A 27,934-nucleotide genomic window follows, 5' to 3' on the forward strand; every position below is an offset into this window, starting at 1 on the left:
ATATCAAGTTAAACTTACAAACGTGTTTCTTTGTGTGTGTGTGTAACTCTTTGTTTTGTCTCAGAGCTTACAAACAAGCTAGCCAATGCGAAGGAGGAGCTGCAGAAACACGTCACCGAGCTGAATGCGAAGAATCGGACAAATTCCAGATTGAGTAAATAATAACACAACATGGTTCTGACACTCACCATTGCACGATTTCTTTGAAACTTCATCCAGTCCATCCCTTTTGTTTGTCTCTTCAGTTTTGACAGTCACTGATCTATACAACCAACTCAGAGGACTAGAAAGGGAAAAGCCTGGCGATAAATTGTCGACTTCTTTAACAATTACTCGTGAGTGTCTAGTTGTTGTCCTTTTCTCTGATCTCTGAATTTACGTGATAAGAATTTGCTGTTTGATGATGGAAAGCAAACTTTGCATTTGCAGATCTAAGGCAACAACTTGAGGCAAAAAGCATGGAGCACTCTCGTTCTCTGGCTGAGATACAAAGTAAGTTGTTGACCCTTCATCTTATCGTTGCACATTAATGTCTGTATGTCTTTGTATCTTAAAAAGAGACATTTGTGATAACTTCCTCTTGTGTACAACAGCGCTGCAGAAAAAACTGCAATTAAAGGCCAAAGAATGTTCAGGACTTGAGGAAAGATATGAGCGTGAGTTGTAAATCTGACTTCACCTGAAAGTGTAAAAGTTTGTGTTCTGGTTTGAATTCATGTGTCTGTTTGTAATCAGAGGTAAAGACTGAATTTGAACAGAAGCTTGCAGAACTGAACAAAACTGGAGACCGGAACGCAGCACTCAGTGAGTGACATCGCAGTACATCTGAAGTTTCTTTTTTTAGGACATGAGGTGTCTTCAGTTGACTTCCTCAATTTTTAGTTTCATAATTATAAACTGTGCTATTTTCTGATGTTTGTCTGTGTCAGTTATGAATGTGATAAACCTGCACGATGAACTAGTGGCCTTGACGAATGAGATCTCTACCTCCAAAGATACAGACAGGATATCTGGTGAGTAACGGCAGTCATGGTCAGTGGGGTGAATCAACAGCTCTCTCAGTTATTTAAAATAGATTCGGAATATTATAACCTTCATAAAGATAAGATTTAGTACAAGACTCTTATATTACAATGCCTTAATTTTTGCTAGTGTACCTAAAGAACTGGCAAGTTCCATAAAATTATTTTTAAAAGATAAAAGAATGTGCAAAGGAAGTGACATAAATTTAAAGCTGCAGCGTAGCACTTTTTTCTCCCTCTGCTGGTGGTGAAATGAATTACAGAGACAGTGCTGATGCTTAGTTTGGCAGTTTACAATCCCTAAATCTTTCTCTCCAACAAGGAAAAGTCACACCGGTTGTATTCTGCCCTCAAATCTTTTTACGATTGTCATCCCTCCTCGGAACATCAAGCTTGTTTTTTATCTGGAGCATCACAAACCTTTCTTACACACTAGCAGTGAGTGAGCGACTAGCTACAGCACATTTTCAATGGGATCTAGCGATAAGGCACAACAAGCTGACGGCTGGCATATTGAGTTGGCTTCAGCTTTATTTTGTCGCTCCTCGGATGTGGTGAGCGTTTGTTTCAACTGCTGACCGGGTTGTAGCTTTTGTCAATCGTAGTGTGAACCCACCATTAGATGCTAGCTAGGTTAAATTTATAGAACCATACAAACATGCATACACTTGTATTTCTGCCATATGCTCTGCCACACTTGAGCGGCGGCAGGGCTGAGAAATTAAGATAAAAGCAAAGTGCCGAGCATAGTTCCTCAGATGGCAACTAGAGGCTGGCTCAAGCTCACTACCCAACTTTACAGCAGATAAAGACATTTACAACCAGGTAGAAAAAACGGTTTTGATTCCAACACTTGCATCAACTGTACGTGGGGTGAATGTTTAAGTAACTCACCTTTAAATTAAAAGGTAACGCACACTTTAAGGGTGTGGCCAGTTTAAGTGGCAGGTAGGGGCTGTCACAGTTCGCCAGACACGTGCCAAGGCTCAGCTCCACTCATGATCCATGTCTGCCCATTTTTGGATCTTCTAGGAGTTAGACTGGGTCAGGCAGTTCCAAGACAGCTATGTCTGGTGTCTTTATATACAGTCAATGGGCATACGCCTGGTTGCTGTAGGCTACTCTGTCTCCTTCCCGATGGTTGCTTCCCTCTTAAGCTCTGCAAATCATTGCAGGTTGACATAAAAGTATTTCTCCCAGGGCACCACAGAGACCTTTTAAAGATATGGTATATGGAACTCATCTGTCAGGGATTTGAATGTAAAAGACGTTAATTTATACTGAGTGAATATATCCACTATAGAGATATAATCACTCAGCTAGAAGTCACGTGTTACTGACACATCTTGGACAAAAATGTGAGAGCGTTGAAATATCTTGGTACATAGTCTGATTTTGCACTCCCCTCACCAAAGTGGGACTTTTTAAACACTCGGTGGACCTGCCTCTAAGATCTATGACTGTTTCTCTGTATCCCCGCAGAGCTGCAGAAACAGCTGGCGAAGAAGCAAGAAGAACTGAACTCCAAGACTGAAGACATAGAGAGACTGATTCCCAACCCAAATATAAGTGAGCAAGCAGTGATACTCTATGATCGTTAGGGTCACAGTCATCTTTGCCAGCGAGTTTTCCAACAATATAGGAAGACATTATCCACATCTTTAACAGTGTGTGTCTGACCTACAGTATGTTTGTGTTTGTGGACAGGAGAATTTATGACAATATGGCTTTAGAGGACCTGTCTTTCTTGTTTGGATTTGAAGTCTGTTTCTGTCTGCATTTCAGTCTGTAGCCTTTGGATCTTTAACTAAGATGTCAAATCCAGTGATTGAGTGTTAGATGTCAGTTTGTTGTCAAGCACAATGTCCACTTTCAAAAAGCACAAATACTAGAGGATTGCCAGAAGGTGCACTGAGAATGATGAGTAAATCGACATGTACGATTTGAAGCTGAAGAATAAATAAACAGGCTACGCTGGCAATAACCTCCTAGTCATTGCATGTTTGTTTGTTTCAGTAACAATCACTGAGCTGCAGAAGGAGATACTGGTGCTTCAGAACGAGGATACCAACGGGACTGCTGGTAGCCGCATAATAGGTATTGCAATCGATAAAAGTGACTCTTTTTGAGAAATAAAATCTAAATTACATGCAATTTCCTTTTTTTCCAGAGCTGCAAAGCCGATTGGACAACCTCATCAGTGAACTAGACGCCCCAGGGGACGAAAACATATTACTGAGTGAGTGGAAGAACAGTAAGCAAGTAGTATTGGGGGTTCTGTTGCAGTATCGGTTGTAAGAGATTATATATATTTGACCTCCAGTGCTGAAAATCTTGACGCTGCAGAGTCAGAAGAAGCACCTACAGAGACTGCTTTCAAACTCCCAGATGTTACTAAGCAACAGGTTAAAACGTAAGTATCTCCAGTATCTCCTCGCTTTTACTACTAATCCGACAGTGAGACAGTGATAAATAGAGGCGAGTTTGGAAACGGCACGGAGGCAGCTGACCGTTGAGATAATGAGTTGCTCACAGCTCGGTACACATGTTAGAGGAAAACACACATTTGTCTGACAGCAACAAAGTCAGCATTAGCAGGACATAACATGACCCGATGACAGGGTTAAGACTGTAATGATGTTATGAGTGTATCCTGATCTATTGCCCATAATAATAAATGCATTTTAACTTCTCTAAAATTGCCTCAGAGCTCACAGAGGATCTTACAAGCAAAAAACAAGAGCTGGAGATGTATATCAGCAAGCTGAAGGAGAAGAAAGAGTCAAATGCCCAGCTCAGTAAGTACAGAGGGAACATGGTGTCTGCAATCTGTCAAGAGGAAATAGTCTGACACGTTTCATATTGTCTTTCTGTGTTCCTTAGTTTTGACCATCACCAATCTGCAAGTCCGACTCAGAGAGCTTGAGGAAGAAAAGAAAACTGAGGGCCAAACCAATTCTGCTACAATTTCCAGTGAGTATACGCTTTCTGCTTTTCATCACTGCAGCGTTTCCTCCAGCTGAAGCATACCTTACTGTCTCTAGGTCTGAGGGAACAGCTGGTGACCAAAGTGGAGGAGCACGCTCGTGATCAGGTGGTGATTCAAGGTAAGTTCAGTCCTGGCATGTGCTGGTTTGTGCAAAAACAAAACGCAAAGGTTGAGCTGATCTGAAGTTGCTTATCAACTGTATTTTTTTCCACTAGCTCTGCAGGAAAAACTGAACCAGACAGATGCACAGTGTTCTGATTTTGAGCAGGAAATTAAAGGTGAGTGTTGTCTCTGCTGTCCCGTGCTAGACCTAGGAAATATTGCTGTCATAACATGATTGTGTTCTTGTAGCTCTACAGAGCAACCTGGATGACAAAATGGAGGAACTGCAGTCCAAATCTGACACTATTACTTCCCTCAGTAAGTAGTGAAGTAGTGAAGACAAAATGCTCTTCCTGTAAAGGTCAGTAAGATCTGGAACAGTCTTCCACTCTCCATGAGGGAGTGTCCCACATTACAAACCTTCAAAACTTACCTCAAGCAGTGGTTGAAAGCAAACCAGTCTTGTAACCATTTTTATTTTCTTAGTAACGTACTGTCTTGTGGTGTGCTCTTATTGTGATCTATTGTCCTGTCCTATGTCTTATCATGTTTTTGTGTTACCTGCCTAGACACTGCGGATGTAAATTAGCGTTGTTGCTATAATCCGGCATATTTACGTCTATTGCTATCTGAATAGGTGTTCATTAATGTGCACTGTCCCTATCAAATAAATAAATAAATAAATAAAAGAAAAGAAATGTTGGAAAACTTTGAGAGGGAAGGATTTTAGGAAGTATCAATAGTAGATATTTCATAACCTACTCATGGATCATATTTGTCAAATTAGAGCGCTGAAAATATGCTTTACATGAACAGATGTTGTATGTGTAATATTTTAATAAGGAAAACCCTTTCATTCGGATTTTTCCAGCTCTTCAGATTTCCACATTAAATGTGCAACTGGGGGAACTAAAGAAGCAGCTACAAAACACTGTATCTAAATCCAAAGTTGTAGGTGAGTGGGTTTCATTATCACTTCAACTTAGTAGTAAGACACATGTCTTAGTAATGAGGCCTGCAAAAAAACGCTTTGTCTTTGATTTACAGAGCTTCAAAACCTACTGGATGAAAAGAATAAAGAACTGGAACAAAAAACACAAGCGCTGAAAGAAAGAAGTGCTCAAGCCCAAAGATGTGAGTATGGCACGATTAATGAACCCACTGAAAGATTCAATGTCAAGTTGTTCACACTAGAATACGTAACTATGATTGTTTAAACCTTCCCTCAGTTCTGCAGATTATTGCAATACAGACAGAGATTGAGAAACTGGTTAGCGTGGCAGCAAATGACTCAGATTACAATAAGATAACAGGTGAGTGACAGAAGTATGCACTGATCAGCCATAACATTAAAACATCTCTGGGACACCTTGGTCCTGGCATTTCATGTGGATGTTACTTTTGATACCTACCAAGCACACCCAAACAGAGATAAAGTGACTCATGGCCCTTGACCCTGTCGCCAGTTCACCTCTGTTCCTTCCTTTGACCGCTTTTGATAGATACTTGACCACTGCAGTTTTGGAGATGCTCTGATGCAGTCTTCTAACCATCAACATTTAGCCTCAAATCCTTACACTTGCCCATTTTTCCTGCTTCTAACACATCTACTTTGAGGACAAAATGTTCACTTACTGCCTAATATATCACGCCACTGACAGGTGTCATAATAACCACATAAGCAGTGTTACTCACTTGGCCGACGATTGCGACCCAGTGGTCATAATGTAATAGCGGATCTGTGTATTTTGACTGCACATACACGCAACTCTAGAGCAATAGCACTGAATAAGCTTCATTAAAAATGTAGTCTCATAAAATGATATAATTATCTCTTGTCTGCAGCGCTCCAAGCCCATCTCAATTATTTGATTAGCGGAATTCAAGATGAAAAGGATGAAAATACCAAACTGAGTGAGTCACCTTCAAACGAATTGTTTTCCGTCACTGTTTATTGTGCTCTTGTATCCAGTTAATTTATCTAAAACAATCTCTCCTATGTTAGTGTTTACGGTCTTGGCTCAACGAGATGAAATAGCCACACTGCAGAAGCAAGAAAATAGTCAATTAAAGGCAGACCAAGAGAAAATTAAAGGTGGGAAGCAACGTGTAACCAAAAAAATATATTCAAGATTATAATTTTTTAAATATATATTTTAAGGACATAAAGCATCCCCTTTGTCTTTTTTGAAGATCTGGAGAATAAACTGGATGACATCAGAAGTGAGATAAAAGACAAGACAAGAATGCTGGATTCAAGAGATATGAGGATTGCTAATCTAAGTGAGTGTTTATTTTTTTCTCCTCTCTGGTTTCAAAAAAAGATAACTGGATTATCAGATAGCACCAGAGCAGTAAAAGTGGGCTTGCCTTGTCTGTTTGTTTAGCGGCTCAGATTATGGAACTTCATGGAAAAATCAGACCTTTGGAAGATGAAATATCAGACCTCAAAGAGACATATGCTGAGAACTTTGCAGGTAAAGAGCAGTACTGTAAAGAACAAAATGGGATGCTGCAAACTCACATCCTGATTTGATGGTTATGTTTTCCATGGATCTCTAAACTGTTTCCAGAGATTCAAGGGAGACTCAATCTGACGAAAAAGCAACTTCAAGACAGCGAACTGCAACTGAAGGGTGCAGATGCAAAGAATTTTAACTTGAGTATGAACACTTTTTTGATGCTGATGTTTCGCTCTGTGTCATCTCTTTTATTATAACATTCCATCTGTGCTTGTGTCTCCGCTAGTAATGGAGATCGCTGATCTGAGGGCACAGCTGAAGAAGGCTCAGAAGCAGGCGGCCAGAGCTGCTGGAAAAAATATCAGTGGTTTGTCATGTGGCTTTTTCCTAAAACTAAGTTCTAGCAGACATATTGTTAAAAAGAATCTATTGAGTTGAGACACTCATTTGTGGTCTTTTTTTTTTTTGTCAGACCTGGAAAAACAACTTAAAGCACAACAAACTGAGAACAGAAAGCTTGAAAGCAGTACTAAAGGTAGGTATTATGCATGTTACAAGCGTAGTTTGACATCTTGTCACATTAATTTGCTCTCTGGAGTGGCTGCAGACAGCAACCTTAGCTTATCTTAGCACAAAGACTAGAGATAGAGAAAATCATCTGTCCAAAATTTGACGCAATATGGGAGAATTTTGAACGTGAGCAGAAGCTGATAATTCCTTGTAAAACTACAACATGTAATTTGTATGTTTTCAGATTATACAAATGAAATAAAACATGTTAATTTGCCATTTTAAATTTTTTAATAAGCCTGGAGCTGGGCAAAGTCAGGCAGTGTCAAGATGGCGATGACTGGAGCCACCACACTGAGCTTCAAAACTACTCTTCAGGAATCAGTGGTTTTCAGTGTTGATGCTAAGCTGAGCTAACTGGTGTCTGCCAGTAGCTTTATACGCTGATCAGCCACAACATTATGACCTCTGACAGGCGAAGTTAATAACTAATAAATAATCTTGTGACAATCCAATGTTCTGCTGAGAAACTTCTGAACCTAGCATTCATGTGGATGTTACTTAGACATGTAGCACCCACCTAGACCAGACCAGACACCCCCACCCCATAGCACACAAAAACGGTTTAGGAACAACTCAAAAACAACATGAAGAACAGAACAAGGTGTTGACCTGGCCTCCAAATTCACTAGATCCCAAACTGATCAGGTATCTGTGGGATGATCCACAGAGGCCCCTCCCCTCAACCCATAGGACCCAAAGGCCCCCACTAACAACATTCTGTTGCCAGACACCACAGGACACCATCAGAAGGCCCATGTCCATTCTCTGATGAGTCACAACTGTTTTGGAGGCACAAGGGAGACCTACACGGTATTAGGAAGGTGGTCATAATGTTATGCCTGATTGGTGTAATTAAATGACAGAAAATAGAATGGTATCAGTCTTCTCATCTAACACTAAAGAAGAAAGCAAACAAATGTATTTCTTAATACTTTTCCTCTCTGGTTGTTGTTTCAATGTTTTACCCGCCTTACCTGGTCAGACTTAAAGCAAGAAGTCAAAGAACTGAAAATGTGCTGCACTGATGTCAACTCCCAGTGTCAAGGTGAGATCCTCACTGTCACCTGATTATCATTTATTATCATTATATCTCTGCATGTGAGACCTACAGAGTCATTTGAATATTTCATCAAACAGACTTACAAAGCCAGCTGCAGCAGAGCCAGGGGGATGCAGGTCGCCTGCAGCAACAGCTGCGTGATAAGGATGCCGCCCTGAAGCGGCTGCAGGAGGAGTTTGTAGAGCAGACCAGGGAGAATAATAAACTACAGCACGAATACAGCAGTAAGTTCAACCACCTGCACAGACACACAAAATAAAGTATATTTAATCGCACTGCAGTAGAGGAAAGACAACAGCTGATTTAAAGCAAACAGTGTGAAGGTGGATCTTGTATATTTGGAATCCAGTGTGTCATTAGATGTTGTTTTTTTGAATTATACATTTGATCCAACAGATTTAGAGAGACAACTGCAACAGACCATGGACAATAATGACACACAGCTGCAGCTGCATGACAAGGATGCCAGAATCAACCAGCTGAAGCAAGCGTTACAAAACCAGACCAGGGAGAATAACCAACTGCAGGATGATTACAACGGTATGTCCAAATCTCTTGAAGCACTCACGCGCATAATAGGCCCCTTTATTCAGTATAATAGAGGAAAGGTAGTGAAAATCCATTAATGTTGCTTCCTCTTTTGTTCCAATGCTAGACCTGCTCAATGAGAAGAACAGACTTGAGGAAAGCATAAAAGGTAAGGATTAGTTCAGTTCAGCAACATACTGTGCTGTTACCAAACCCCCACCCGTAAAAAACGTGCTGTTTTTACTCTTCCCTCAGATCTTCAGCAGAAACAAAGTGATGTGGACGATAAGACCATCCATGCCAGTGAGTCAAAAATAAGAGCTCTTTGAATTTCTCGGGGTTTTTCAGGCTGCAGATTCTTTAACATTATTTATTTAAATTCCCCAAAATACATACTGCATAAAGGTCGTGATAAAAATATACATTCCCTTTTACACACACGGAGACTTTGTGTGCAACACTTTTTGTACTTTAAAAAGGCCACTCTTAGAATTGTACACATTAAGGTTTGTTGTCACAGTCCTGCAGTCCCGCTAAGTTGTGCAATGATTTTGTTGACTACAAGAGAATCCAATGGTTTCGGACATAGATCCTTTTTAGATTTTTTTTTCAACTGTCTCTTATGACTAAATATACGTTACATACCAAGTCACCCAGGAACTTCTTTAAACATTACTTTTTCATAAATAATGATATAAAAGATACACATAATCTACATTTCTCTTATTACAGCAAGGGTGACCTTCGATCCAGACACCGCTCATCCAAGGGTAACTTTAACTGCTGGTAACACTGAGATATCCACTTCCGATTACATTGAAGCCACCCCTGACTCTCCGGGACGGTTTGATGTGTCTCTCGCTGTCCTTGGTACGACCGGCTATTCATCTGGCAAGCATTACTGGGAGGTGTCCGTAGCTGGGAAGACTTGTTACCACGTTGGGATGGCCAGCGAATCCGCTCCGAGAAAGGGATCACTAAGGTTTAATCCTACAAATGGTTTCTGGACTATACTCCTGAACAAACAGGGTCAGTACAAAGCTCTCGACAGGCGGCCGGTTACTATTAAAATTCTGACGCACCCTGTCACACTGGGAATCCTGCTGGACTATAAGAACGGAGAGGTCTCTTTTTACGATGCCAGCGCCCGATCTCATCTGTACTCTTTTAGGGATCAGAAGTTTACAGACAAGATCTACCCATTCATCAACTATTGTGTTGAGGAGGTTGGAAATCCAAGACCACTAGTTGTGCTTCTCCCTGGATCAGCTGACTGGATACAATAGAGAAAACATGGTTTGGTCCTATGTGTCACTATAGACCTCATGCATGTATCTGTCATTACTGCTGTTAAATGATTCAGACAATAAAACAATATACAATGTGGTGTTTATTTTCCTTTAGAAAACAAGGATTTGACCACATCATCCCATGTGTGTTAATCATCACTACAGAAAAAATAAGCCTGGGTTTACTTTTCTTACATCCAGATGTTAATGCAAACGAGTTGTGAAACTGCAATTTTACACATGTATAAAAAAAAGTAAATAGTGTGATCAGCCGAGGAGAAACTGTAAAAAACAGCAGGTATTAAATGAACACATATCTGAAATTGTTAACCATCAACAACAGTCTCATCACAGTTACACAAACATTTCTCTGAAGAGAAGCGTCTCACGTCCACATGTCACACCGGTCAGTCCCTTCCTGCTGTACCGGCTACGCTCCTGTAAAAGTGGGCCACGAACACGGGGTCCCGCTCCTCTAGCATGTGCAGGAAGTGATTCCTCTCCTCTTCTCCCCAAGACTCAAACCACTGGGTCCACAGGCGCAGCTGGCATTCGAAGATGTTTGGCAGTCTGTCTTTAACCTTGTACAAGAAGACCAATCAGCAGTTACATGTTAGAAATGACATCAATTCTTGCTTGAATGTAGGGTTTACAAGTGCAGAAAGTACCTCAAGAGTACTGAGTGAATCTAACAGAGTGCACACTTTCCCTGGAACAGCTTTCCCCAAAAGGTCCTGCAGGAACCGCTCCCTCTGAGTGGCGATCCAGCCCTGGAACCAGCTCAGGACGCACCGCTGCTCCTGGAGGGTTACATAGGAGATGGGCTCCGGCTCCCTAACTTGACCTGCACTGGGAGAAGCGCAGGACAGGTTCTCGAGGCTGAGAGGGCTGGCTACAGCCCGAGGAGCTGATGGGAAGTCACTGGGGCTGGGGGATGAGAAACCAGTCCAGTGGTGCGTTGCCATGCCCGCTGGTCCCTCTGTGGGACCTCTGAATTCGGAGCTGAGAGGGCTGCACAGGAAGTCTGTGGATGTGAGTCTTTGGCTGTCAGTGGGCTGCTGCTGATTAGAGCCTTGACTGACGTGACTGAACCACGACATCTTTGAAAAGTTTTATTTTCCCCGAGAAAAGAAAAAAAAAAAAAAAAAAAAAAAGGTCACCTACTCCTGTACAGTAAGTCAATTAGACACCAACTGCAGAGACTGAACAGTCTGGTCCGTGCAGCGTTAACATGTAGCTTAGCTTACCCTTATATCCAACCAAGGCAGAGTCTATTAGTCCTCTTAGCATATAGGCTTGTGAGCACCCATCTTTTTGAAACATAAATCACCTTTTGTCGACATTTTTGAAACGCAGCAAAGCTGATCAGGCAGTCGCGTTAATCCACAGCTAACAAATATATACACAGGAAGTGGCTGCAGCAATCAACTTAGTCGTGTAGGACCTCAGGCTTGCGTAGTTTTTGCGCAGGATTTGTCATTTATTAAATTAAAGAGATTAAAAACGTAGTTAGTCTGCGCTATATAACAGGTGTATGTAGCCGTTTTGAATGCGTGTGTTGTTTCCTCCGCGCTTTAACTGTTCAGAAACGCTTTGTTTATTTGGTGTTTGATTAGAGGGAAATCGTAGACGATGACGCTGGTCGGAGGAAGGCGTTGCTCGTCGCTCTCGCTGGGAACTGACTAGAGGAACGGAAAATGGCGGACCTCGAAGACGTTACGCTGGACGGGAGACCGCTCCAGTCCCTTCGAGTAGCGGACTTAAAAGCTGCCCTTGAGGAGAGGGGACTCTCGAAAAGCGGACAGAAGAATGCTCTCATTAAAAGACTCAAGGGGGTGAGTTTGATACGGTACCGCGGTGGCTGCGAGCTAACGTTAACGATCAGACGGGCAGATGCTCTCTCAAGGGCCGACAACTGAGTATCGTTACTGCCGAGCGTAGTGGAGTTGTCGAGGTTATCGTCCAGCCATCAGCTCATAAATGCGCCTTTATGCACTGTGCTGTGGTTAAACAGCGTTTAAGCGGTGCAGAAGTGCGCAGGCTGTAGCGAGGCCGGGGGTTCAGTCAACTTGGTGGTTAATTTCAAAGAGTGTGTTGCGTTTATGTTGTCGTGTTAGCTCGTTAGCTCCCCAGGCTAACGCCGTGAGTTGAGCGGTGGCCTTAGCGACTGGCTTGCCGCTGTGTACAGTATGTTACCCTAACGATTGGAGCACTGTTGTTGTGCATGAGTTTAACCGGGACACTAAGATTACACTATTTAGCTTTATTTAGTGGCACTGCAACTTGTAGTGTGCTCAATTAGCCGTAAAGCCTTCTAATTGATTAAACTCATTTCGCCAAATGTATCTAAATGATTATATTTTCTTCTAAATTCATCCCCAGTGCTGTGTGAGCCAGTTTGTTTATACTGCGACAGGTATTCAACCATATCTACTCCTACGTGAAAGTCAGGGCGTTCTTTCCTGATCCTAACCGGGCAGTCTGGTTACTATTTGTCCGCTCATTTACGCCATGAAAGCTGCAAGCCTTGTTTACATTTGCTTTCCCGTGGTCAATGTTTATTATAGCAGCGTAGCCGCATGCCCTTCATTTCTCTCATGTGAAGTCCGAGCACAATATGTGTTTCCACATTATCTGTTACCAGTTAAGGTACTTTCCAAAAGCTCTCTTAAAATATGGAAGTTTTGATTGCTCAATAGTTGACAAACCGACACCAAAGGCAACCAGTGCTATTGTTGTCAAAATGTAGTCCTTTTTTTTTGGGTGAATATAAATATGTGTGTCTATGTGTTTGTGTGCACATGTATGGTGATAAAAATATAATCGACAGAGTAGGATGGATACTGCATGACACTGTCAGGACAATGAGTGATGGAAACAAAAAAAAAAAAAGTGTTTGTAACCCTGCCCACATTATTCCCAGTATGGTCTGCTTTCCACCACAGCTTGTGCATTCAGTTCAGTACAATTTTGTTTATATAGCATTAGTAACAATGCAGATTGTCTCAAGAGCTTTTACAAAACCCAGAGCCTCAAACCCCCGGAGTAACAAAGTAAACTCTGCGTTACCTATTAGGGTTTGTTTGCCTCTTATGACTTTTACCCTCTTACCTGTATACTTTTTCCTGTTGCTTTCTACTGTCAAATGATTACAAGCAAAATTCTCCAAATGTGATATTATTACAGAAGACAGGCGGTCATGTTAAATTATCGTTGCCACGTTAATGTTCATGGCGAGACACATAGACAAGCCTAATACTTCCATAAAAACACGTATTATTGACAACAGTATAGCAACTAGGTTATCTATATTCTAAGACCTCTTTCTGACAGCTGATTGTGGTATGCCACAAGCCAGTTGTCTGGGGCCATTTGTATTCTCTGTGTTCGTCAGTTGAATAATCTTTAATTGTTGTACGCTTATGATTCCTCTATTTTTTTTGTTCAGTTAGCAAATGCGTCCGATTATTTAATGTGTGAGAACACAAACTAATGTATGTAAGCAACTGGGTCAATAATGTAGTATTCAAAATCTATGATATTTCAAGGAAGATTATGGTTATGAGGCCTCCAATCTCTCTGTACAGGACTTAGAGTTAGAGCAACCCACGAACAGACCGAATAACTAGCACTGGACCACTGTCTTTCCTGGGCTCAGCACAGTATCATTAAGAAAAAAATAAAACTTGAATAAATAAAATGAAATCATTACTGCCATCTCATGTGAGCTATTGCTCAATAATATGGACTGCGGCTAAAAAGAAAGACCTTTACAGGCTTCAGCTAGTTTACAACAAGGCTGCTATGTTACTTTTAGGATGTCCATACAACACCGGCAAAATGCCAAAAATGCATTGTCCTGGTCTTCTCCAGAAGTTAAAGTTCACCGTAGTTTACATAAAGATCAAAATGTAATCCAGATCAAATACTTAATCGTGTCATGTGTATAATCATGATAATGCTAATCTTAGTACTATTTTGGTTGTATTGTGAGCATCACGGTGACAAGCAGCTGCTGTGCTGGAAGCTAATGTAGAAACAAAGAAACAAAGCAATTCTATTTCTTTTTACACTGCATGATTGATGCCTCTTATCTCAATAACAGGCTCTCATGCTGGAGAATTTGCAGAGGACCTCCACTGCTCATATTGGACTGCAGCCAAACTCTCAGGTAAACGTCACAAACATAATTTTTATCACAGACTGGAGCCTCTTCCCAAGTACTAATGTGAGAAACTAGGGAAGTATGAAGTAAAAACCCCTAAGCATGTATTGGCACCATTCTCATAAAAGTTTGCAACAACGAAAGTACTTGTGACCTTGAAGGCTTGCACTCTATTTTTCACTTTCTCTCTGTATTTAGATTGGTGAGGAAATGAGCCAGAACAGCTTTATCAAGCAGTATCTGGCTAAGCAACAAGAGCTCCTGAGGCAGCGTCTGGAGAGAGAGGCTCGCGAAGCGTATGAAACAAATGGTAAGGGTTAAAATCCTCTGTAGCTGTTAAGTTACTGTACACACCATGGGTCATTATATAAATGTTGATCATTTTTATTTGTGTTTTGTGAACAGACCAAGAAGACCACAAAGAAGTTAACAACAGCACGTCATGTCCTCCTCCAGCCCCGGTTAGACATCATTTTCTTTTCTTACTGATTGTAATTGGTAGTTTTCAGATTTTTTTGTGTAGACATTATTATAGACATAGGAAATTTCCCATACGTGGGATTAATAAACACGTCTTGTCTTATCTTATCTTATTAGTCCTGCTGTTGCATATTTGAAAGTAACTTGTGGTTAAGAACTGGGCCAGATAATTTACACGGGAGTAAAGTTCTCTCTTTCTGTTCTCATCAGGATGTTGCACCACCAGTGGCTGAGCAGCACAAGCCACCTGGCCCCTCTGGTGGGGAGGCATTGTTTGTTGCAGTGAATGAGGGACAAGGCAACAGGAACCAGGAGGCTGACATTTCCAGTCCACCTGCTTCTGGCTCTGTGGCCATGCGCGTTCCTGGTGGTGAGCACAGACCAGAGAGAGGCTCTGCATCCAGCGAAGTCGCTGGTGACAGTGATGACGAAGATAGCGAGGATGGCGAAGAGGATGGTGACGATGATGACTGGGACAGCGGTGCCCGAAGGAGAAGCCTCAGAGAGCCAGCCAGAGTCCCCACAGCAAGGGAGAGGTCTGGTGCATCCTGTCAACCCCAGCAACAGCACATCCCTTCCCTTTTGTCTCCTCAGCTCCGCCAGCCAACACCTCCTCCCTCCCCACCTCCAGAGCTATCGTTCCCTCTGCCCGACACCCCCAAACAGAGCCCACCTAGCCCAGATGTGGCCGCAGCAAGGGGCTCACCCAGTACTTCCAGCTCTGGTTCCTCCAGTAGCGGCAGCCGCAGTAGCAGCCCAGAGCCACAGAGAAGTGGACACGCCGAGCGCAAGCCAGGCCCGCTGACCCTTCTGGCACGTAAAATGGAGTCAGAGGGTGCTTTCTCTGGAGCAGGTTGGCATGGCGCCGATGGGGAGGGCGATAGGCAGGACGGCAGTTTGCCTTCAGCTACATCATTTCCCGGTAGAGGGCATCCAGAGGGTGTGGTATCTGCCATCATTCACACAGCCAACACTGCAGGCCACGTACCATTTCCCATGATTCCAGGCACCAACCAGGGTGTCACAGGAGCACACTCGGCCCATATTCAAGTACCTGTGAGTGTGCTCAAGGCCACTGCAGCAGAAGAGAGGGACAGAGAGAGGGCAGTTGAACTGGAAAGACAAGAGAAACTGAGAAAAGAGGAAGAGCGGGAAAGAAACCTTGCACTGGAGAGAGAGGAAAGGGAGCGAGCTCTAGAAAGAGAGAGAATTGAGCGACAGCAGGCCTTAGAAAGAGAAGAGAGAGAAAAGGCTTTGCAGCGGGAGCGGGAACTCGCTCTAGAACAAGAGAGACAAGAGAGGGAAAGAGCTTTGGCTAAAGAGAGGGAAGAGCGAGAGAGGGCTTTGGAGCTGGAGAGGCAGAAGGAGCTTGAGAGACAGAGAGCTCTGGAGCAAGAACGCCTGCAGAGAGAAAGAGAGGAGAGGGAAAGGCGCGAGAGAGAAGAAATGGAGAGAGCGATGGAGCTAGAAAGAGCCAAAGCTTTGGAGCGAGAACGGGAAGAGAAAGAAAGGGCTCTTGAGCAAGAGAGACTAGAGAGGGAAAGAGCTCTGGAGGCTGAAAGAAAGGAGAAAGAGAGAATTGAAAGAGAGAAGGCTCTTGAGCAGGAAAGGTTAGCGAGGGAGAAAGCCATGGAGGAGGAGAGGCTAGAAAGAGAAAGGGCTTTGGAGCAAGAGAGAATAGAGCGTGAGAAAGCCATAGAGCTAGAGAGAGCCTTAGAGAGAGAGAGAATAGAACGAGAAAAAGCTCTAGAACAAGAAAGATTGAAGAGAGAGAAAGCCCTTGAGCAAGAAAGGTTGGAAAGGGAGAAAGCCCTGGAGCTAGAGAGGAAGGAAAAAGAAAGACTTGAAAGAGAGCGAGCACTGGAGCAAGAGAGGATAGAGAGGGAAAAGGCCTTGGAACAAGAGAGGAAGGAAAAAGAGAAGGCAGAGAGAGAGGCAGCTCTAGAACAGGAGAAACTAGAGAAAGAAAGAGCTGAGAAAGAGAGGAAAGAAAAGCTTGAAAGGGCTAAGGCGCTGGAGCTAGAGAGACTTGAAAGGGCAAAAGCCATGGAGGAAGAGAGAGCGTTGGAGCAAGAAAGGGCTCTTGAACGTCAAAGGTTAGAGAAGGAGAAAGCCTTGCAGAAAGAAAAGGAGGATCAGGAGAGGGCACTGGAAGAGGAGAAAGAGAAAGCTAGGATGGCTGAGAAGGAGAGTCACCTACCTCCTTCCAAACGTGGCCGCGAGGCTGGTCTCACTCCCCTGCCTCCTCCTCCCTCCCTCTCCACAGGGCCAGCTAGAAAGTCACCGACAGAGGCAGGAGAGCAGGAAGATGTCCATGCTCCAGTGTCCCAGAGTGAAACCCAGTCAGCTGAGTCTGGTGCATCCATGTCAACACCTCTGTCACCTCCCTCCTCATTCAAGAAGTTCAGGTTCTTAAGGGACTCCCCACTTCAACCCCAAGCCTCATCCACGTCTATGGTTATCAAGCGGCCGCGTACATTCTCTGATAGTCCCCAGCCTCGGGTCTCACCTGTCTTCCCACCTACCAGTGTTGGAGAACAGCAGCTTGAAGGTCACCAGCCCTCCACTAAACAGGAAGATCCACAGATGCGGGTAAACCAGGAGATTGTATCTGGGTTGCAGGTGTCTGCAGGAACCCAGTCTGAAAAGGAGGCTGTTGTTAGTCCTGCACTGGGCCAAAGTCCCAAAGTTGAACAGGCCACTAATCTTGTATCAGAGGACAAAGAACAAGCAGCTTCAGCGAAGACTAAACATGCTACAAAAGAGTCCACCAAAAATGATAAAGTGCAAGAAAGCGTGGGTTCTTCAAGCCCAGTGGATGCTGCAGAGCGGAGGGGAAGAGATGCAAAGAAGGAAGAGAGGAAAACAAGACAAAGATCATCGTCTGATGATTCCTCTTCATCAGAATCGGATTCTGGATCCTCATCATCTCGGTCCTCTGGCTCATCCACATCTTCTCAAGAGAAAACCACCTCCACCTCCAGAGATAGAAGGGTGAGTGGTCTAAGAGTTAACTTTGATTGTCGCTGACATACAGAAATAAAAACTTTGCTCATAATTTACGACCTTAAATTAAAGGAGTCATCGTATAGCTAGATGTATTCTGAATGTACATACATACAGTTTGAATGACTGTACCATGTTAACGTTTAACAGACATTATGACTGCTCATGATGCAGGAATGGACTGAGTGCTTTCTATACGACAGGAAGAGACTGTTTAGATGTGTTTAAAGTAATTCAGCTATTGTCCCTCACCACAAACTGCTCTCACTGAGGTCTTGCACCAAGGAAGGCAACTTAACATAATACTGCCTTATTTACCAATAGCCACTCACTCGGGTAGCATTTCACCACACGTTAGTTTTGTGGAATAAGGGCAAAGAAAGAAAGAAATATTTGTTTTAAGTAATCTTAATGACTGAATATCATCATGCCCATATCTCCATGAGCAAAGCTACTGCACAATCCTCAAGTTATCATGCAGTTGTGCTGGTTGTATATCTAAGATAAGTCAGATGATTATGTATCTGCCCTAAAATATTGGCAATATTTTACTATGAGCTCTGTTTAGTGAAGCTTCTGCATTGTTCCTCTAGAGTCAAAGCTGGGTTGTATATCTTTGATTCGAAACATAAAATGTTGCACTGCTGCTTGTGTCTTGTAGGAAGAAAAGCCTGAAAAACCTTCTGAAGGTTTAAAGGAAACCCTAAAAGCATCCCCTTGCAAAAGAGAGATGACTGTAGACAAGAGCAGCACAGCTGCTGAAGGAGACAGTCGCACCAAGGTAAGTTGCTTGTTAGTTGACACACCCTCAGATTAGCGACAACTAGAGTATCCGCATCTCAACCAAAAAGCTTAGTCCTAATAAAAAGAGGTTTCCCTCAAATGAAAATACGCTAAAGACAAACTTCATGATGACTTTATATTTGACATGTATTTTCCCTTTGGCCGTGTTATCTACACATCTGCAGAAAAACACTGATTTGGGTGTACTCAGAAGGCCTTAGAAGGTGTAAAAGAGCTTGTAAAATTGTGCTTTGGGTATCAGGACCATGAAACAGCTATGCATTTACATTGCATGGTGTCAAAAACTTTATGAAATCACCTTGGAGGCCTTAGCAGAATAACTACTTCGATTCCACATTAAGTATATTATTTGGCATCTTATGTGGTTTCCTTTTTAAATTCCCAGAAACTGTTCACTGAAGCACCAACCAGAGGAGAGACTTCTAGAAAACGAAAGGACACTGAGGGAGAGGAGGAAAAGGACAAACAAAGGTCTGGTTTCCAGTCTTGATTTTCTGAAACAAACTGCTCTTTGTCTCTCTCTTGTCTCTGAATTTGTGTCGCCACAAAATGCAAGTCTGCAGGTTGTGAACTAGGGCTGGTTGAAGAGGACCAAAAATGATGTCTGAATGGCTATACACAGTGTCCAATGATCAGCCACAACATTAAAACCACTGACATGTGAAGTAAATCTATTGATTACAGTGCAATGTTCACCACCCCACTGCCTCAACAGTCTTCAGTGACAGCAGTCATCTCCAAATGGACAATGTGACCTGCTCAGTAATGGCTCAAATAAAAACATCACGAATAGCTCAAGGTGTTGACCCAGCCTCAAAAAAACACCAAACTGAACTGCTCTATAAACACCCCTCCTCTCAACCTATAGGACCACAATTCACAGAGAAGTCTCTAGTCCTCACTCAGTGACTGTAGGGCAGGTAGTTTAGGATGGGTGTGTGGTGATAAATTAATTAGTTTAAAAAGAATGTATGCAAGATATACCTAAGCTGAAACTGGCATTGCCCAGAAGAGAAATGCAAACAACAGCTGGGTCTTACGGAATACACTGATGTAAACAATATTGTGCCATCTTTGATCTCATACCACCGAGCCCCGCCTTGATCAAGAGCGTTCAGTCAGTCATTATTGGACATTTGCTGTATGGTCATTAATTCCAGCAATGCATTCTTTAAATCAGTCATTCAACAGTTAGTCATGACATATCAGAATGGAACTGTTTAAATAAGAAAGTTTATATGTAACCTAATTAAAACACATTCAGTTAGTTCAGATATGAGTTAGATTTTCCAAGAGCAGTTTAGTTTGGTCAAAATCATTTTTTTTCTACAACCATTCTGGGCCGTCTGCATCTTATCAGTGCCGTTGGTCGCGTCCCTTCCACAGCAGGCTGTATTTAAGGTTCTGGTAATATACGAACCTGCTCAAATTCTGTACCAGGACAATCTGTACTGTTTCCAGGGTAATATCCCATATAAGGGCTGTTCTTGGTTCGAATTACAATTTAATTTTAGTCTGTAAGGTGGAATGAGGACTTGGCTTGGCTATTTTGAGCCTATGAATCATTTCATAATGCTCTGCAGTGATGTGATCTTCCATAAAGGAGGTTCCTATTCCTGTTTACTTCTACTGTTTTTCTATTAAAAAATCTCAATGAAAATGTCTCTTGATAAAACAGAGTGCAGATTCAGAGTCACATTGCAGGACTTGCTTCATGTTTTTTACAAGGCGCTGCTTTAGAATATTTGTGCAACTCACTGCTATATTTTATGCCTCCACTTCACCAAAATGGTACATTTTTACCCACAGCTATCCTCCTCATATCATGAGCATAATATTAGCTGAGCTGATGGAGATGTGTGCTGTGTGGCATTTTCTTTTTCAGAGTTTTTTTTTTATTTATTTTTTTTAATTTGCTTAAATCTTTTAGTATTTATTTTAAACATTCACAGGATAAAGTCCACAATGACCAGACATCACTGTGTTCTGTTAGTTAAGAACAGGACAGTGACTATGAACATGGATCAGATCTCTCTAGGGCTCTATGGTGCTCACAGCATACTGGTTTGATGGAGTAAACATCTGTTAAAATTGTTAATGTGCTACCATGGCTCAAACCTAGTCATTTAGCTCATATTGAAACAGTTTTGGACTGCTGTATTTTTCATTTTATTTATTATTATTTTATTACGTGGCCTTTTTGTGTTGCCAGATGCTGCATTGTAAGCTCATTTTAACACGGCCATGAGCCATTATAAAATATAACTCCTTAGATTTTGAGGAACAGCCGAATGTTTTGACCGTGGAATACAGGAGATGATGAAAGGAAAGGCCGGTGTTGAATTTACCATCAGGCGATTGATGAGACTACCTTGAAGCCGGCGTGGTTGAGGAGATGTGGGTCCTTTTTTTATACATGATCATTTTTCCTTCGTTGCAACATGGCTGTGCTCGGTCGGTTCGTTTAGCGGCCGATACCGGCCTGCGGTTTTCCAGACAGCGGCTCAGATAACAGCAGCCGACGCTTTGTCCGTCGTGGGGTTTGGTTGACAGCCGGTGCGGTCATGACTGCGTTCAGAGAGCAGTAGTCTTTGGTGAGAGGGAGATAGCGAGGAGGGAAGAGAGGTGGCTCCTTGCGACGCAGCCTTTTCAGCAGCAGTCGCAGCCTGTATGCTGCGTTTTAACCCAGCACGACGTGTCTCTGTGCCGCGAACTTCCCCAAGTTAATTTTAGTCGCAGTGAGTGGAGGTGCTCGTGAGGATGAGAAATCAACGTGAGGCGCGTACTCATTTGTCAGGTATAGTGCAGATGTCGTTGAGTGTTTGTTGGGGTCCGGATGGACCCAGCAGGGCTGAAGGAGGACGACTGAGGCGGCTCTGCGTTTCTTGATTCTTCTCGTCGCTGCAGTTCTTTGACACCACTGAAAAATTAACACGTCTGACTGTGGATGTCGATGTGAGACGCGTTTAAGACGCAGCTATTTAAGCATCACCTCGCTGCAGTTTGTGCATTACAGTGGAGTAGTTTCATCGGTTTATTACACGTTTCTGAAGCTGTCCTGCAGTTCTTTGACAAGCACATTTAAAACTGTTTTATTAATGTTAAGTCTGGTTTCATAGGATTTAAAGAAAAAAATACACATTTATCCCAGTTACTTACAAATGAAGTGTACTTATGTGTACAACTAATTTGTGATTCAGAAACAAGTTCAACTTTAGTGTTTGTGTTTTGTTGCTTCTGTTAAACCGTGAACAGATGCTATATTTGTTAAGCACAAAACATTTCATATTCGTAATTCTAGTTCGTATTCCTGTACAATCCTTTAATGCTCATCTGCTCTCTCTTTTCCCTGTGATATGTACTTTTAACACTACACAGGCAGGTGAAAGACACTGCCATGGCAGATCCAGAGAAGCTTCCAGAGTCCAGCGAGGAGGTAAGGCTCCCAAAGAACCGTGAATCATCTTGGTCCTCAAAGCTGTTGGTAACTGTGGAGTTAAATGGATTAAGCAGTTTGAGCATTTTTAGTTGCATCTGCAATTGGCACGTGTTTTATTACTTGTTTACACTGTAGGTCATTTGAATATATGTCTGCGAAACCTTTGTTTATATTGAGGAATATTTCCATAGATGGGTTAAAGATCCCTTTTCACAAATGGTAGCATGTTTGTAGGCAATTACATTCTCGATTTGGCTGTTTGTAAAACCTTTGTTGGTACTGTCATAGGCAGAAACAGCAAGGGTGTTTTCTCACTGTGGCTGATGTTTAAACCCCAAATGATTGCTTTGTTATAAAGGTGCTCATTCCTCTTCCATTGCCCCTATTGGTACCTGCATACTACTTCTGCCACTACCGCTACCGCTACTGCTGCACCTGTTCCACTGTCCCCAAGAATCCAGAGTTGACCACAGATAAGCCCCCAAGGTTGCACTACATTTGGACACCCCTGGCAGCAAAGGCTGACTCATTTTCGTCAATATGGCCAGCGAGAGCTATTAATCGGACCAGAAGATTGAAAGAAGGGGTTGGCTAGACAATGCTGCCCACCTCTTGTCAACTGTTATTCTCTAATCTGGCCTATATGGACATCACCAGCAAGGAAGTGTGCTCAAATCAAGTTAAAGGCTGCTGGGAGACGGTTGAAAGAATTGAGTGTTCCTTTTACCCCTTAAAGACAATTTATATCATCACAATATCACGTTGAGAAAATAAGTGGGCATTATGGATTATGAACTACAGCGTGCCTGAAAGGACATTTGGATTTTGTTCTTCTCTTGGAATGGACAAAATACGCACAAATAATCCTTTTGGATACTCAGATTATTTTTCCATATACCGTAAAGCATTTATCGGGACTGCAGTGGGATGGATACATTTTTCTTAACACTGAAGATGGACTTATCACTTGGGTCCCTTTTGCAGTCGCTATGGCCTCAGTTTTACTACCTTGTGACTGTCCACATGGACTTCCTGCTTCCTAAATGCAACTGAACTTTTAAATCAAAATTCTGGACATCATACACGGTGACTGTGCCAGCATTGAATAACTGGTTCCAATCTAATTGAAGCCTGCCACATCTTTAAAAGGACTAATGCCAAAACACCTGAGGATGACGGCTTTGGCCAAAAGCGTTTCAAAGGGCATACCCAAATGAACAATTGAACCCATCCTGCCAGCCAACGAGCTTTCAGATTTCCATCCAAACATCTCAGCCACCATTGATTGGACCCTTGTTGCCTAGATACAGTACATGCAGTCGTGATTGGGCCATATCCAAACCAGTAAGGATCAGGTGTCAGTGGTACCAGGGAATAAGTAGATATTTTATTTCATAGTTAATTTGAATTTGTTTAGTTTCCAGTCATATTCTTTGTATTTGCAGGAAAACGTAGCTGTGAGAAAGTTTATCTGATTGTGGCTACTGCCATTTGATCCCAATATTTCTAAATCTCAGTTTTAGAGAGTTCAAGCTTGGTTATCTATTACTTCTACGCCACACTATTTCTACTAGATCCTAGTTTGTTTAATAGAGACTGCATATGCATTTTAATTTTCAATACCAAGTGTGTTCAGCAATCTACATGCAGCAAGTATCAAAATTCTGACTGGCACATGGTTAACTTTAACGCAAACAAATTGAGCTTGGTGCCATCAGTAGACATGAATTTAAAAAAAAAAAAACTCGCACAGCAGTTTTGTCATTCATTCTGTATTACGATTTGTCCCCCTTCCTCTTATTATTCTACCTTGTTTCAACCTGACCTTGAACATGTGCCTCTATCCATGGTGTTCGCCTCTCACCTCTCCCCTGTATGTCGGGTTGTCTTTATCTTCTTGTGTTTCAGACACCAAAGGCCTTCTCAGCTCGTAAGATCTCTCTTAGCAGTGAGTACACATTCCCATCTTGCTCTCTCCTTTACCAGAATTTATAATAGATCATTAATGTTGGTGATAACACCCCTTTTCATCTTGTTAGCACTGTGAGGGAACACAATGAAACAAATATCTTAAATTATTGTCATATCAAATATGTTTCTACTGTTTATTACACAGTATATATATTTTAATGTCTTTTCCAGGCAGTAAATCATCTCCCGGCACTGGCAGTGCAGAGGGTGAACAGGATTGTGGGACTGTGGCCGGTCGCAAGAGGAGGTGGGGTTCCAGCACAGCTGTCACTGCCAAGAAACCATCCATCAGCATCACCACTGATTCACTTAAGGTATTTGCAACCGATTAGAGATACAGCATATTGTGCTTTCTAGTAATTCTGTTCCACACACATAGATGTACTTTAAAGCATTGTTTTCAGCTGTTTGAATGTTGAAAGTTTAACCAAATTGTGCATTTCCTCACTCTTTGCCCATAGTCTCTGATCCCAGACATCAAACCATGTCTAGGTCAGGAGGCAGTTGTGGACCTACATCCAGAGGAAGCCGTCCTCTCTGGGGCTGAGGACGAAGACAGGGAGCGCTCTGACCAGGACCTTCAGATCCGACGCACTGTCACACAGGTTAGTGTGCAGCTCTGACTGGTTTTGAATCGTTGATCAATAGGACCTGGCATCTTCACTCATCACTTCACTTAACTCTCAGTTGACAATCACGTGTCTTCCTTGTATTTAAGGTGGTGCATCCGGAAAGCCAAGAGAATGGACAGAAAGAGCCAAAGAGGAGCAGGCGGGAGGAGTTGGAGGAAGAAGATCTACGGGGAGTCCGAGAAGGGACAAAGGCCCAAGAAGAGGAAATGGAGGCCTCTGTTCCCGAAGCTATGGAAACCCAGTCACCAACACACACCAGCCATGATGTAGAAACCAACACTGGTAATATACCCCCCACAAGGATGATTTCTCTAGCGTTTAATCAACTAGAAGGAATTCTTTCTCGCTGTTGACTAACTTTATGTTGATATAACACAACAACACACAAGTAGGCATTACAGCATTACAGAGTCTACACATGTTAAGTATACTGTAGAAAACTGACATGAGTTGTTATAATGTGATTTTTTTTATGTAGGAATTTGATTAGTGACATCCTCGGTAGTTAAATTTATAAAAATAGTTGAGAGAAAATGTGTCTTTATATGATGAGGTCCAGAAAAATGGTGTCACAGAGGTAATGGAGGTACCATGTTGACTGTGCTTCATCCTAGTGACCCCCAGCGATACCCTCATTCGTCGCTCCATCAGCCAGCAGAAAACGGGTGTTTCCATCACAATTGATGACCCTGTTCGCACAGCCCGGCAGCCCTCACCCCCGCGCGGCAAAGTCTCCAATATAGTTCATGTCTGCAACTTGGTGAGTGGACAGTCCTAATTGTCTGTATTTCATTATTAACATAAAATGTGCACCTCATCTAACTGTAAAAAAGCAATCCATCAAATGCATCTCTGGTGGTATCGTTATTCTCTGATTGTACACATGTCTTTAAACTGACCCAGCGTGTTGACATGTCCTAATATACAGGTTTTATCAAGTCCAGTCTAAAATGCAGAGATGCCAGATTATCCTCTAAATGTGCTCTATTTTAGATTTCTTTTTGTTTAGGTGTAAAGCAGTTTTTTCATAAACGTTTTGTTATGTTCTGTTTAGGTAAGGCCATTCACTCTTGGGCAGCTTAAGGAACTGCTCAGCAGAACAGGCACCCTGGTGGAGGATGGCTTCTGGATTGACAAAATCAAATCCCATTGCTTTGTCACTGTGAGTTATTACATGTATTTTTTTTTTTATCCGGAGGACTGTATCTTGGGTTCTTCTTTTGGAGGGTTCTTCTTTTCTCATTAAACTCTTTGCTCTTTTCTTTCTGTGTGTAGTACTCTAGTTTAGAGGAGGCAGTCGCCACTCGAGCAGCTCTGCATGGTGTGAAATGGCCTCAGAGCAACCCAAAAGTCCTTAGTGTTGACTTCTGCCAGCAGGATGAGGTAATAACTGATCAGTCTACTTTCTGTCTTACTTCAACAATTCTTAGTCATCTGAAGCTTAAGTATATCTCTGTTCTATAGTTGGACTTCCACAAAGGCTTGGGTGCTGGCAACAGACCTGGAGCAGAGGAACAGGTGCCTGCCCCTGGGCGTGGTCGAACGTTGGGCCTGCCCTCTCTCCTCCCTGAGCGAGACCAGCGGGCCGAGCGCGAGCGTGAGATGGAGCGCAGGGAGCGGGCCCGAGCAGAGCGGGAGTGGGATCGCGACAAGGTCAAGGAGTTTGGCAAACCGGGAGAAGAGAAGGAGGGAGGTCCCCGAAGGTCGCGTTCCAGAGAGAAACGACGTAAGGAGAGGGGAAAGAGCAAAGAGAAGAAGACCGAGAAGAAGGGTATGGAAACGAAACAAGGTTAAACTCTGTGTACATGAGTTAAAATAGACTTTTGTTTAATGTTGTGTCTGTCCGTTCGCTCTGACAGAGAAAACAGCTGAGGATCCCCCAGCAAAGCTGCTTGATGACTTGTTCCGCAAAACTAAAGCAGCTCCTTGCATATACTGGCTTCCACTTACAGAGGAACAGGTGAGACACAGCCCAGTTTTTGTCTTTAAGGCTTAAATTTTCCCCGCAGAGTTTCAAAGACTTACACCTTTCTTCATTTTAGTTTGTTCAGCGGGAAACTGCCAGAGCAGAACGGAAGAAAGAGCGTGAGAAACGGAGGAAGGAGCAAGAAGAAGAGGAGGAGGAGGAAGAGAAAAAAAAGGAAGAGGAACGCAAGGAGAGGGTGAAAGCTGGAGGTGGTACAACAGGAGACCGGAGTGAGGGTGACAAAGACAAGGACAAGGACAAGGACAGAGACAGAGAGAGGGAAAGAGACCGAGCTAGAGACAGGGAGAGGGAGAGGGAAAGGGAGAGGGAGAACGACAAACGCAGGGATGGGTACCGCAGGCCAGGGGGCAGCGGGGCGGGCAGCGGCCGGCGCTCACGTAGCCGCAGCGGACCACGAGAAAGGCGGCGCTAATGGCCAATCGAGTGATGGAACTGTCCTAGAGACCACCCTCTTCCATTTGCCTTTCACTACATGTACTTTGTTACAACTAAGATCCAACAGAGGACCAACTGATGTCGCTACCACCTCTCAAGTTATTTTTTTTGAAGCACATCTACACCTACCCACTGTCATGCTTAAAGGGGACCATGATTTTTGCAGTGTTGTTTCCCAGAGTGCTGTACGTCTCGCTCCTGTCAAGATTTGATATAGTTTTCTTTATGCGTTTGCCTTTCTTTTTTTTTCTTTCAGTTTTTGTCTTGACGGCATAGCGGTATAGCACACTGGGTGATTTTAATTATGTACCCAAAGGTTCCCCGTTTGCCCCAAAGTGTAGGTGCCAATTATGATTTGCAATTAATTGTTGTTGCCTCAGTGTTTAACAGCTCTGCAATTTGGATGAAGAATCCTTTTGCTGCATGTAGTACAAGGCTACTCTTGCCAGTCCTGCCTAAAGAAGAAGCCCGGTCTTCTGTGCAGAGACTTGCATAAATCTGGAAATATTGGAATTGGTGCGTTTGGCATTTTGTACAGACATATAAATACTCAAAATCAAGTCTTTAAATGAGGCAGCTCTGGGGTATTTTTCAACAAGCGTGGAATAACTACTAAGGCAATGCAGTGTTTCTCTTCCTCTCTTAAGAGATGATACTCTGTGGGAAAGAATCTGTCTGTCACACGTGACACAAGTTATGATTATGTCTTTTTTGATTCTTTCCCTCCTCCCTCCCTGTCCTCCTCCTCCTCCTCCTCCAGTCCTCTTACCCTGTAGCATCAGTACAGGCCCAAGAGGGGAGGTTGCATTATGAGTTTTCTCACCAATGGTTTTAATATTGTTTTTTAATCGTTATTTTATCATTTTAGTACAAAGATTTGTTTTTGTTTTTTTAATTTCTTCTTTGAGTACGCCTATCAGTGGTGAATGTACAAATAATAAAAATTGAAGTTTGAATTATTGTGACATTTCTTCTACATTCACCGTACCT

The 27,934-nt window shown here is 42.8% G+C and overlaps 3 protein-coding genes across 3 annotated transcripts; 2 read left to right on the forward strand and 1 right to left on the reverse strand.

Annotated features, from left to right (window-relative positions):
• Nucleotides 1-3,089: 3,089 nt before the first annotated feature.
• Nucleotides 3,090-10,023, forward strand: LOC311489864 (uncharacterized protein). The gene is made up of 12 exons (XM_084547175.1): nt 3,090-4,431; nt 4,985-5,068; nt 5,343-5,426; nt 6,307-6,396; nt 6,501-6,590; nt 6,687-6,776; nt 6,862-6,942; nt 8,131-8,193; nt 8,286-8,432; nt 8,605-8,748; nt 8,911-9,039; nt 9,469-10,023. The coding sequence occupies exons 1-12, from the start codon at nt 4,389-4,391 to the stop codon at nt 10,020-10,022; spliced, it is 1,599 nt and encodes a 532-aa protein (XP_084403301.1). The 5' UTR covers nt 3,090-4,388; the 3' UTR covers nt 10,023.
• Nucleotides 10,024-10,103: 80 nt separating this feature from the next.
• cUnh14orf119 (chromosome Un C14orf119 homolog) lies at nt 10,104-11,544 on the reverse strand. The gene is made up of 2 exons (XM_084546228.1): nt 10,694-11,544; nt 10,104-10,606 (listed from the first exon to the last, which is right to left on the reverse strand). The coding sequence occupies exons 1-2, from the start codon at nt 11,123-11,125 to the stop codon at nt 10,433-10,435; spliced, it is 606 nt and encodes a 201-aa protein (XP_084402354.1). The 5' UTR covers nt 11,126-11,544; the 3' UTR covers nt 10,104-10,432.
• A 169-nt stretch (nt 11,545-11,713) lies between these two features.
• On the forward strand, nt 11,714-27,900 carry acin1a (apoptotic chromatin condensation inducer 1a). Its single transcript, XM_084547010.1, has 18 exons — nt 11,714-11,860; nt 14,131-14,196; nt 14,389-14,500; nt 14,596-14,651; nt 14,881-17,664; nt 18,338-18,457; nt 18,866-18,951; nt 21,859-21,916; nt 23,828-23,867; nt 24,062-24,204; nt 24,352-24,495; nt 24,609-24,804; nt 25,137-25,282; nt 25,577-25,684; nt 25,798-25,905; nt 25,987-26,293; nt 26,382-26,482; nt 26,565-27,900. Exons 1-18 carry the CDS (start codon nt 11,723-11,725, stop codon nt 26,919-26,921), a joined length of 5,070 nt encoding a protein of 1,689 aa, XP_084403136.1. The 5' UTR covers nt 11,714-11,722; the 3' UTR covers nt 26,922-27,900.
• The last annotated feature ends 34 nt before the right edge of the window (nt 27,901-27,934 follow it).

The sequence above is a fragment of the Chelon labrosus genome (assembly GCF_963514085.1).
Source record: "Chelon labrosus genome assembly, chromosome: 6".
Classification (NCBI taxonomy): domain Eukaryota; kingdom Metazoa; phylum Chordata; class Actinopteri; order Mugiliformes; family Mugilidae; genus Chelon; species Chelon labrosus.